The sequence below is a fragment of the Melospiza melodia genome, chromosome 5 (assembly GCF_035770615.1).
Source record: "Melospiza melodia melodia isolate bMelMel2 chromosome 5, bMelMel2.pri, whole genome shotgun sequence".
Taxonomy (NCBI): Eukaryota; Metazoa; Chordata; class Aves; order Passeriformes; family Passerellidae; genus Melospiza; species Melospiza melodia.
In genome coordinates this window covers 91,843,160-91,854,292 of record NC_086198.1, presented here as the reverse complement: position 1 = coordinate 91,854,292, position 11,133 = coordinate 91,843,160, and the positions used below count along the sequence as shown (strand labels likewise).

General features: G+C 43.9%; 1 protein-coding gene across 5 annotated transcripts in view; it reads right to left on the bottom strand.

The window, feature by feature from the left end:
* The window catches only part of SLC4A11 (solute carrier family 4 member 11), a 98,206-nt gene that overhangs the window by 4,557 nt on the left and 82,516 nt on the right, over positions 1-11,133 (bottom strand). For all 5 annotated transcript variants that reach the window (XM_063157858.1, XM_063157856.1, XM_063157857.1 and 2 more), the window contains 3 exons: positions 9,678-9,851; positions 5,023-5,218; positions 2,461-2,630 (listed from right to left, as the gene is read on the bottom strand). In XM_063157858.1, coding sequence (XP_063013928.1) covers positions 2,461-2,630; positions 5,023-5,218; positions 9,678-9,851 — 540 coding nt within the window. The remainder of the gene's footprint in view (positions 1-2,460; positions 2,631-5,022; positions 5,219-9,677; positions 9,852-11,133) is intronic.

The window sequence follows — 11,133 nt, the reverse complement described above, 5'->3', positions numbered from 1 at the left end:
GCACATTTATGTGGCATTTTCCCATGTTTTACAAGGATGTGACTCTTCAGCTGTTAAAATAACTGATAAAGCACCAAAAAAAAAATCAGTTTCAGATTTCAACAGCTGTACAAGAGATCCCGAACATCACTTATAAATGAGAAATACCAGGATCTCCTTAAATAGACCCATCATAGAATAAAATGCTTGAGAGCCCAGATAAGAGACAACTTGGAGAGAAGATTCTTCTGTAGGCAACCAAAAACTCATCATCCCAAAGTTCTGAATCTAGGCCAGGAACTGGGAAAAGCCAAAGAGATCAAGTTCTTCTTCAATCGAGCTGTTTTCCACTGCAGTCATGGATTTCAGTGGCTTCTCAGAATCTGTCTGAGACCACACCAGTGATCCCCCACTAATGACAACACAAATCATGTTTCTCCAGCTGTTGGATGGATGGAAATGTGGCTTTGGGACATGGCTGAGTTCTGGATGGGACACCAAACAAAGCCATGCCTTGCTTGATTCTTGCATTTGCTCCCTGGCTACTGTCCCACCTCCTCCTTCTCCCTTCACTTCTTTAAAAAATTAAATTGGAGAAAATATATTAAATTTCTTCAAGTGCCTCATCTATTTAGAGTGCCAGATCTTTGGGAAAAAGTCATTAACTACAGAGCTCATGGATCATGGTGCTGCCTTCTTGGCTGGAGGCCACACAAACTACATGAAGGCAAAGGAAATCAGAGGAAGCAAAGCCAAGGGCAAATTTTCATGCTGTGCCAGGCAGCATCTTCCCCTTGGCAGCAGGGCTGATTATCCAGCTGCTGGGCAAAAACTGCCCTGGAAAGAGAAATGAGTTAGCAACACAGAGGGTATAAAGTGACAGCATCTTATTTACTGAAAAGAAGATAGATTTGCATATTAGTATCTAGCTCTGAGTACAAAATCAGATTTTTTGACTGCATTCTCTCCACACTAATTGAGTTTTTTATACCATGTCCAATGCCTGAATTTGGCTGAGTGTGCCCCACGTTTTTTGTTCTGCACTGAGCTGCAATTCCCACAGGAGCCACTCATCCAGCTCTGGAATATTTACCAGCTACTCATCCAGGCACCCCAAGTGCCACCAGTGTGAAGGGCAGGTGAGGCATTACCACCAGAGGAACAATAATTTCTGTGTTTTCCAAGCCTGTTTATCTTTTAAAATCCAGCCCAAATGGCTCTGACATGATCCTGCTGAAAGCCATGGTGGCTCTAACATTTGCTTTTGTTTCAGAAAGGACTGGACCCATCTTTATCAGCCAAGGAAAACAGCACTGCAGGTGGTGCAGATCAGCAAATTGGCAGCCCTGGACTTAGCAAAATCTCTGGGACTGCAAGCTCAAAGTCAAGCAGATATCACTGGTACCATGCTGGCCTAAAAATAATCAAGTGGACTGGAAACTTGATCTGTTCTTTCCAAGATCTTTTTATGGCCTCTCATTATATCCAAAGGACTGAGAGCATGAATGATTTAACTGGAGAATGATGGGCAGTGGCTGCTAATGAACACCAAGGAAGAAATTAGTTAAATTTCTTAATGATTCTATCTCGATTCTCTCTCTCTCTGTAGGATATTGTGTGGTCCTCCCAGTTTTAAATATATATTTTAAATTTAAATGTGGCCAGTTTCACCCAACTGATCGTTGACAGGGGCATCCAGCAGTGCAGGAGTTCTGGGAGGTCACCACAGCACTATGTAAGAGATAAGGATTCCTCTTAGGAAAAGTTTCCAGCTCTGCTGGAAAATCAAATTGCAAAGTGATAAGGAACGTTATCAAATACCACCTAGAGGTTTGGACTATGGCTTCTCTGGAAGATCAGGCATCTCAAAGGAACTAAAAAGGAGAGGTTTTGTCTCCTGGGAAGCTGGAAGAAGAGCACCTGCCAGCCCAGAACTCTCTGCACAACTCTCAGCAGCAGTGAAATCCTGATTTCTCCTCAGGTCTCAGCAGCTGGTAAAAAATCCCTTGTTGTTACCCACTTCCAGGAGCTGTTTGTCTGGAAAATGCAGAAAACCCTCCTGAACCACTCCTACTTCATGCAATAGCTGGGATTGGAAGGGATTTCTGGAGATCACCCAGCCCAATTCCCCAGGAGCAGGTGACATAGGAATATGTCCAGGTGGGTTTGGAATGTCTCCAGAGAGGGAGACTCCGGGGCTGCTCCCACCCTCAACATAAAGAAGTTCTTCCTCATATTGTGGTGGAACTTCTTGTGTTTTAGTTTGTGGCCTTTAGCGCTTGTCTTGTCACTGGGCATCACTGGAAAGAGTCCGGCACCATCCTGGAGGTATTTATATGGATTGGTGAGATCCCCTCTCACTCTTCTCTTCAGACTAAACAAGTCCAGCTCCAGTTTCTCCTCTCCTCAGACTTCCAACAATCCAAGCCTGAAAACACAAGACATGGGAGACAGGGAAAAAAATACAACCAAGCTTCCTACCTGATGGGGATCATCCCTATCATGATGAGGGGGAAGATCATCTTCATGTAAGGCAGGGGTGACATTCCAAAGCCACAGAGGATGAGGAGCTGCAGGACCTGCAGGCCTGTGAAGTAGTGGATCTTCCTCTGGGGAACTCTGCGGATGTAATGGGTCGGAGGATAAGCAGTCTGGGAAGAGAAAAGTCACATGTTAGACATGCAGGGACCTGGATTTGGGACAGCAGAATGGAGCTATGGGACACCAGGGTTTGAGGGAAGTCATCAATTTGTACAGTGTATGAATCACCATCGGGGTCCTTAAAAGGTTTAGCAGTTGAACATGGGATTTGTAGAGTTAATTCCAGAAACCACAGCATGGGCAGTAAGATCCAGAGGATGAGTGGGCACTGAGAGCCTGCAGAGAAGACGGGACACCCCTCAGGGAACATCTGGAGTGCAATGAAACACCTTGGGAAGGGCAGTAATGAGATTCCCTGAGGAGGACTGGGATTGCCAGGGCTCCAGAGCCAGAGGTGGGAAGGAGAGCAGATGCATCCAGGTGTTGTTCCTGTCCATGGCTCCTCCCCCTGACACCCAGCTCCTCATTATTTTATAGCCTTGCAAGGCTCCAGGCTTGCCCCCGGAGCTCCCATCTCTTGGCTGAACCCCTCTAGGGCTTCAGGAGATGAGGGAAACATGGGAAGAGGCTGTGCTCACACTACAGGGATTTTCTCAGCTCCTATAAGCCACCCATTTTTGAGAAATAAAGGGGAAAAAAATGACATTAATAGGCTAAATATGGTGGTTTCTTTTGACAGTTCCTTGCTCATGTCTGAGCACTCAGGCTTTGACTCACTGTCTATACATCAATGAAGAGGATGAGCGACTGTCTGCTGGCACCAACACACCCTCAGTGGCTTTTAGATTGTGCCATGACTCATTAAAAGGTTTCCACAAAAGGGAGTTTTCCATATTTGAGAATACTTTTTAATTTTGCATGCCAAAACCTGGAAAATTCCACACATAATTCCTACTGAAACCAGAAGTAATAAGTCACATACATCAGTAGCTGTTCAAAAATTGACATGACATAACAAATGCAATCTTTACCCAAATTTCACAGTTTTGACCTCTGGGATGTAATAATGGAGATCAAGACAGATTAGCAGAGATGTAGAGCCAAATGTTGGGCTTATTAAGCCCTTGATCCTTGTTATATAAGAGAAGGTGAGCTGGAGATTGCTCCAGGTACCACCTACACTCCCAAACAACACATTTTTAGCACCTGTAACAGAGACAGGTTTAAAAAAACATCTTCCAGGTTTGTTTTCAGCCCACATCACAGAGGTTTCAATAACACAAGTAATTTCATTTTGAGTTTAAAATCCCATCTTGCGGTATTTCACACAAAATGAAAGTGTAAAACAGCACCAAAAAGTACCTGCCTGAAGCTTTGCTGGGGAAATCAAAGATCATAATTTCTTGATGTTGTGCTCATTATATTTTATATTATTATTTTTTAAATGCATGTACTCTGCAGATGACAACTGTGGCATTCACATTTTCTGGAAAAATCCCTTTGCCCAGGATTTTTCTCCTGGGAAGCTGAGAAGCCTCAGAGAAAAAGAAAAACAATAATCCTCTGATTTGCTTCTCCTTGTTGTGTTTTGTTCTTTTGGAATATGTTTGGAGATTGTTCACCCACAGGTGATCGTTCCATTGGATTCTGCTGTGAGTTGTTTTCACTCTTTGGCAAATCAGGGCCAAGCTGTGTTGGGACTCTGGAAAGAGTCACGAGTTTTCATTATTATCTTTTTAGCCTTTTGTAAGTATCCTCTCTGTATTCTTTTATATAGTATAGTTTAGTATTTTTTAATATAAGATAGTATCATAAAATTATAAATTAATATCTTTTTATCCTTTTGTAAGTATCCTTTCTGTATTCTTTAGTATAGTATAGTTTAGTATTTTTTAATATAATATAGTATCAAAAACCAATCAATTATTATCTTTTTAAACCTTTTGTAAGTATCCTTTCTGTATTCTTTAGTACAGTATAGTTTAGTAATTTTTAATATAATACAGTATCATGAAATAATAAATTATTATCTTTTTAGCCTTTTGTAAGTATCCTCTCTGTATTCTTTTATATAGTATAGTTTAGTATTTTTTAATATAATATAGTATCAAAAAGCAATCAATTATTATCTTTTTAAACCTTTTGTAAGTATCCTTTCTGTATTCTTTTGTATAGTATAGTTTAGTAGTTTTTAATATAATATAGTATCATAAAATTATAAATTATTATCTTTTTATCCTTTTGTAAGTATCCTTTCTGTATTCTTTAGTACAGTATAGTTTAGTATTTTTTAATATAATATAGTTAAATTAGCCTTCTAAGAACAGGGAGTCAGATTCATCATTGTTTCCTTCATCTAGGGAAAACCCAAATACAATACACGACAGCACAGGGGGGGGTTTAAAACTCCCCAAAAAACCCTCATTAAAAAAATAAACACCTCACAAAAAAATCCCACGCTGAGATTTTGAACAGCTGGGTTGCAAACACAGCTCCAGGTACCTGTTCCTTGAGCAGCAGAGCCACCCTCTCAAAGAGCTGGTTGCCATCGATGGAGGTGAGGGCGATGTAGAGGAAGAGGCCGAAGAGCACCGGCTTTGGGATCCACTGCAGGGGGAACGGCAGCAGCAGCAGCGACAGCCCCACCAGGAAATTGGCCATCAGACTTGTCAGCCGTGTCTCCTTCACACTCACAATCCTGGCAGCAGGAAAAGAGGGGTTAGGAGATGGGGAGAACACCCCAAGATCCGTTTTCATCCCAGTGGTTGCTCCATGGAGCACACGTGTGCCACCAGGGAAAGGGAAACTCATCCCCACCACTGAAATCAGCACTTCTGGCCCCGCGCTGACATTGAGGAGGCAGAGCCTGGCTGGAGCCAGGCCAGGCACTTAATCCACAGCTCAAACAGAGCAGCTGGAAAAGTGCCAAATTCCCCTTCTGTAAAGCTTGACAGATCCTATCCTGAACTAAATTGCCCTCAAAACTGATTCTGTTTAGCACAATGCAGAAAAAAAAAAAACAAAACCAAACCAGCCAAGAATCCTCTTTCTGGTCTTTCCCTCCCTTGCTTTACCCTGGGCACATGCAACTGGCTTCTCTCCCAAAGAAAACTCATTGACTTCTCCAGGATATAAGGAACGTCTTGGAGGGAAAAAAAAAACAAACAAAAAAGCAAACAGCAAGTCAGCAGTCTCCTCCTGAGAGCGAGTCAGCATTTCTGATGGATTTGAGGATCTCCCTGTTTACACGGAAGGGAGTGCTGAGAGCACCACACAGGGATTCTGTCCTGCTGTGGGCAACTGCCTATTACCATGCTAAACATGTCATTAATTAATGCAAATTTTCCAGAGCTGACAGGCCACAAATTGAGCTTTTTTTGAGGGGAAGACTGACAGGAAAGCAGGCAGCAGCTTTAGCAACCTGCTTAAGGGGAGGCTGCTGTGTTTTCTGTGCACTTCAGCTAAACCTGTGAGCATCTCCTCCCAGTCTAAAAAAAATCACCAGAAACAATAGGAGGAAAGGAAACCCACATCTGTCAAGACTACTTACAAGGAAAGAAAAAGAGGATTACTAATTTGTTTTTTTCTTTATAGAAGATAAATCCAACGATACAGTGGATCAGCCAGTGAATAAATCCCCCAATGATGAGGGAAAAATTTTGTCCATAGGCTGTTTTGGTGTCATTTAGTGACCTCATTCCCTGGATGAGACCCCTCAAATTCTGAATTAACCCTATACACAAATTTCTCTGAGGATTAACACCAAAGATCTATCAGAACACACTTCTCTCCTTTGCACATGCACCGCTGGGACTTCTTAATCATTCTGTTCTGAAGAAGACAATTATTGCAACATTAAGTTGGAGAGTTTTGCTTAGAAGTAAGGTCAGGTTGAACTTGAAAACTGTTTATACCTTCAAGGAACAAAAGGGGATGAAGGAGCCTTCAACACCTGTATTTGGACAGGGAGGGAAAGGGTGACAGCCCAAAGCTTGCTCTGAGGATTTGGACAACAAGGCAGAATTAACACCAGCAGTCATGAGACCTAAAGAACAACAGGTACCACAAACAGCACACAAAATCCTGATGACAACACTGGAATTCTTCTGTGAGTAGTGGGGCAGGTCCTACAAACAATCCAGGATTACCAGGACAGGATGCACAGAGGTGTTAACCTTTAAGTAACCTTCCAACAGGTTTAAACCACAGCTTTTCTCCTTCCAAACAGATTTTGTTGGATCCTCTTGCAAGTCTCCCACATCCAAGGGGTCCCTGCCAGTGCCTAGAGAGGTTGAGGGAGGGCAGAGTGCTCCATTCTTGCCAGCTCTGGTGGAACTGGGACACCACCTAAATGGACAGAGTTTGGCATCTTTCCCACTGCCTCCAGGCCTGGATCACCACATAACTGCTGGAGATGAACAAAGCCAAGCAGCTTAAAGTGCAACTGTGCCAGAGTAATTCCAGTCTGGCCACTCCAGAGCTGCCAGAACCACCACGAGCCTCCTTGGTGGCTCAGAGCAGCAGGAGTTTAAGGATGCACTGATTTAACCTCATCCAGGTACACAAGAGTTCCTCCATCACCAGGTCAGCCACAGAGGAAGAATCTGGGCTGTCTCACACAGAGATCTCTCCTCCTGCTGGGGAGGCTCCTGCCCTGCAAGCACACACAAGTCTGCAAGGGAAGTCATGCAAGCGGAAGAGCTCAGGAACAAAAGGAGCTACAAAATCACATTTCCATCAGAAGCGAGGCTGCAAGAACAAGCTCAGAGTGGCAGCCCTTGGGTAAGAGATTTCTGAAGTTCATGGAATTTTCTGCAGCCATCTCTTAGGGATGCAGCAATCACAGCACTGTGTTTGATCACAGGCAAGATGTACTGCAATTGCTGCCAGCTCCTGCTAATGCCACTTATTAGTTTGGAATATTTTATCAGAACATAGCTATAATTGCTCATAATTGGCCAAACATGATATTTGTAAAACTGATGTTCCCAGCTTTAGATTGGTCTTCTGCTAATTCCAGCACCTCATTTCCAGAATAAGAACATCACAGTCACATTAAATCGACAGAGGAATCCTTGATTTCCATGTGTTCAGAATCTGGTTTGGCCCTTGAGGAAACAGCTCCAGAAAGTCTGTGCTGTGATAGAAATAAAGTAACTAATGGAGATTAAAGAGCATAATCCAGGCTCATTTCCCCAAAATCCTCTAAATATGGCTAGCATGGGATTAGCCATTCCTGAACTTCTCCAAGTAAGCAACAAGAGCCTGTTTGCAGATTGCCACAGGAAACTGAAATCGTTTCTCTACAGGGGAGAAGAAAATTTTGCTTTCAGTGTGACAGATCTTTATCCTTGTTTATATCATCATCCTGTGGGAGCTTTGATTTTGAGTGCAGGGAAGGAGCCTGCCAAGGGAGACAGAGTTGATTTTCTAATTGAGCTTCATTTCTTTTTCAGCAGAGCTGGCTAAGAGGGAAAAAAAAAAAAAAAAAGGAAAAGAAAAAGATGACTGCATTGCTTGGAGCCTCCTGTTCTAGCCCCAGTGCTTTGTAGAGAACAAAAAGCTTAGGTCTCAAAGGGAGTTCAAAGCACCAGGAAACCCTCATTCCCTTTTTCACTCCCAATATCCAGTCCCCAGCACCAATTTGCCTCCAGCAGAGCAGAGCTGTGCCATGAGGAAACATCCTCAGGGAGATCAGGGCAGCACTCAGCCCTTCCAGGATAATCCCTGCAGCTGGATTTTGGACAGAGTGGCCAAAAAGGCCTCTCTGGTGCTTTTATTTGGGGTGAAGGAGGAGAGGAGGGGTGCAGGAATTAGTCCTTAGTTCAGGCAGGGGCCTTGACTTGGTCAAAGCAAAGCCAGAATACAGAACCATGACAGTGGAAAAACAGGAAAAAGAGGCATTTGGATATTCAAAGTGACAACAGGAGACACAGGAGGGAGGTTTGGCACATGGATTTCAAAGTGTGAGTTTTGCATCTCCCAAAGAAAGAGAGTGCAGGTATCCCAGAGCACATCATGCACATGAGGAGCAAGGGCAAGGATTAAAACTCTACAGAACTCAAATTTCAAAGTTGATTTTTTCTTTAAATAGGGTTTAGCATTTATTCAAGAGAGGTACAACTGTGGAAACAACCAATAGCAACATATCCTCACGGGAACACAAACCCAAGGGACTGATCTCCCAGGAAAAGATCTGTAGAAGAGTTACAGGGTGCAGCAGAACTCAGCAATTTCCAGATGTGGAAGGTGAAATTTGTCCATCTCTGACCCAAAAATCAGCCGTGCCTGGCTGGGCTGGGCCACTTGGCACCGAAACAAGCATGAAGGAAAGACTGAGATTAAGACAGACCTACTCCATCCCCCAAAATCAATGATCACTTAGCATCACTTTTGATAAGTGGCAATGGAGAAAATGGAAACCAAGGCAGGATAATTAAAACTAATGGTATGTGAGTGGAAATTACCACTCCTGTGGTAAAAGCACTCAACTGCAACAGACTGAGATCAAACAGGCCAGATCTGCTCCAGAGCAGAGATTGTTTCATGAGAAAAAGGTTTTTAATTTTTTTAATAGGTCTGTGATAAGAATGTGTTGCTCAACTCAGAGCAGCAGAAGAGTTGGTCTTAAATAGAAACCCATGACCCAGCCATGGCTTCACACTTGTTTTTGTTTAAAACCCAGAGAATTTAGGCATCTCCTTCCCAAAATGTGGTGGGAGATGTTATGGGAGCTCTGAAATAATGGTGCATTTTTCCTCCCCTTCGTAATAACCACCAGACAGGTTTCAGGCAGTGAATCAGCTTTGGATTCTTTCTGGGGAAAGCATCCGGAGAGATCTGGCCAAAGCATCTCCTCAGCTTTCCACAAGGCTGAAACTGCAAATGGCCTTGGCTGACTTTTCCAGAGCAGAATTTGCAATGGAGTGGGTGGGATCCCTGTAGGATGCTGCCACTGCCCAGAGCATGAATTTGAGTGCCTGAGTGAAGGGGCTGAAGCCAAATCAAGGTTCATTGGGTGCATCTTTCCATCACTTTCCTGTCTGGAATACAACACCCAACACCCCAACCACGCAAACCCACCGTTTCCAAAGGATTGGGAAGGCACAAAAATGAATCCAAAGAGCTCAAAAATGAATCCAAAGAGCCCTACTTACGTCTCATAGATATGTCCACTCTCCACTCTCTCCTCCACGTAGGCCAGGGCCCGGACGTGCATGGGGGAATGCGGGAAGGCGGCGTGGATCCAGGGCAGGCCGAAAACCGAGAGCCCCGTGTTGATCAGTGCCACCAGCAGCAGGTCCCAGTGATAGGCTGTGCCCTTCACCAACCTGCAATGAGCAGTTGGGGACAGCAGTTACACCCTACAGGCTGCCTGTGTCGAACACTCAAGTTCTCACACGCACACAGAGATTCCACACCTCTGGATTTACCGTGTGAACGCTAAAGGAGTGAAATGTGATGGTTTACTCCCCAAAGTTGTTGTCATCTGGACAGAACAATGCTGAGCAGAAAGGCAGCCCATGAAGTAATAGCCCATGAAAATTTCAGTGTTTTTCTCCTACATTTATTGCAGAGTCTACACAAAATCCATGCATGTGTTTGCTCACAGAGTCCACATAAAATCCTGAACATTTGTTGTCAAAGTACTGACACTGAATTTTCTTGTTTGTAAGAACAAGAAACTGATCCGTCTCCTTCCCCACGAGCAGAACATGTGCTTGGTATGCTGCAGTAATCCCCTAATTATGTAATTGCTACTGCATGATAAGAAAATGGGACAGGAATTCATTAAACTTCAGCTCCTCCTTGGTAGTCACAGAATTGTGGAATGGATCACAGAATGGTTTCGGTTGGAAGGAACCTTAAAGATCATCCAGTTCCAACCTCCTGCCACAGGCAGGGACACCTTCCACTATCCCAGGTTACTCCAAACCCCATCCTACCTGTCCTTGGACACTTCTAGGGGGGACAGCCACAGCTTCTCTGGGCAACACATTCCAAAAGGTTGGTAGCCAGCCAAGGAAATTTGCTTTTAAGTTCATCAAATGCTGCAGAGCCTCCCTGTTTTGTTAGGGGATGGGGAATCTGACAGCCTTCACCGAGGAATCTGAGCACACCAACTTTGCCAGGACTGTGCAGAAAGCAGCACCAAGACTGAACTCACATCGACTTTAACCATTTTTTCCAAGGTCTGTCCCTTTCCTGAATACTCCTATCTTGTAGGAGATATTATGAGATATTATGAGTAAAGAGAGATATAATGCTGAGATATTATGAGTAAAGTTTAGAAAAAAAGCTGGGGAAGGATTCAGCTCTCAGACTTTAAACCCTCACTGAAAGGTCTCAGGCTGAATCTCTGCCACTGGAGCACTTGACATCCTCACACAATGTGAGGGATCAGCTGAATTCTCTGTGGGCACCACCAGCTGGAAAGGGAGCATCATTTAGATGTCAATGCCACCCAAACAAGCTGCAATGAACACCTCTGCACAGACTTGGAGCCACCCATGATACTCCTGGACATGAGGCACATGGAGCTGGTAGAGATGACCCAGCCCATAAAGATCAAAGCCATTGTTTGGGCAGCAGAAATGTGGGGTGGGGCTTGTT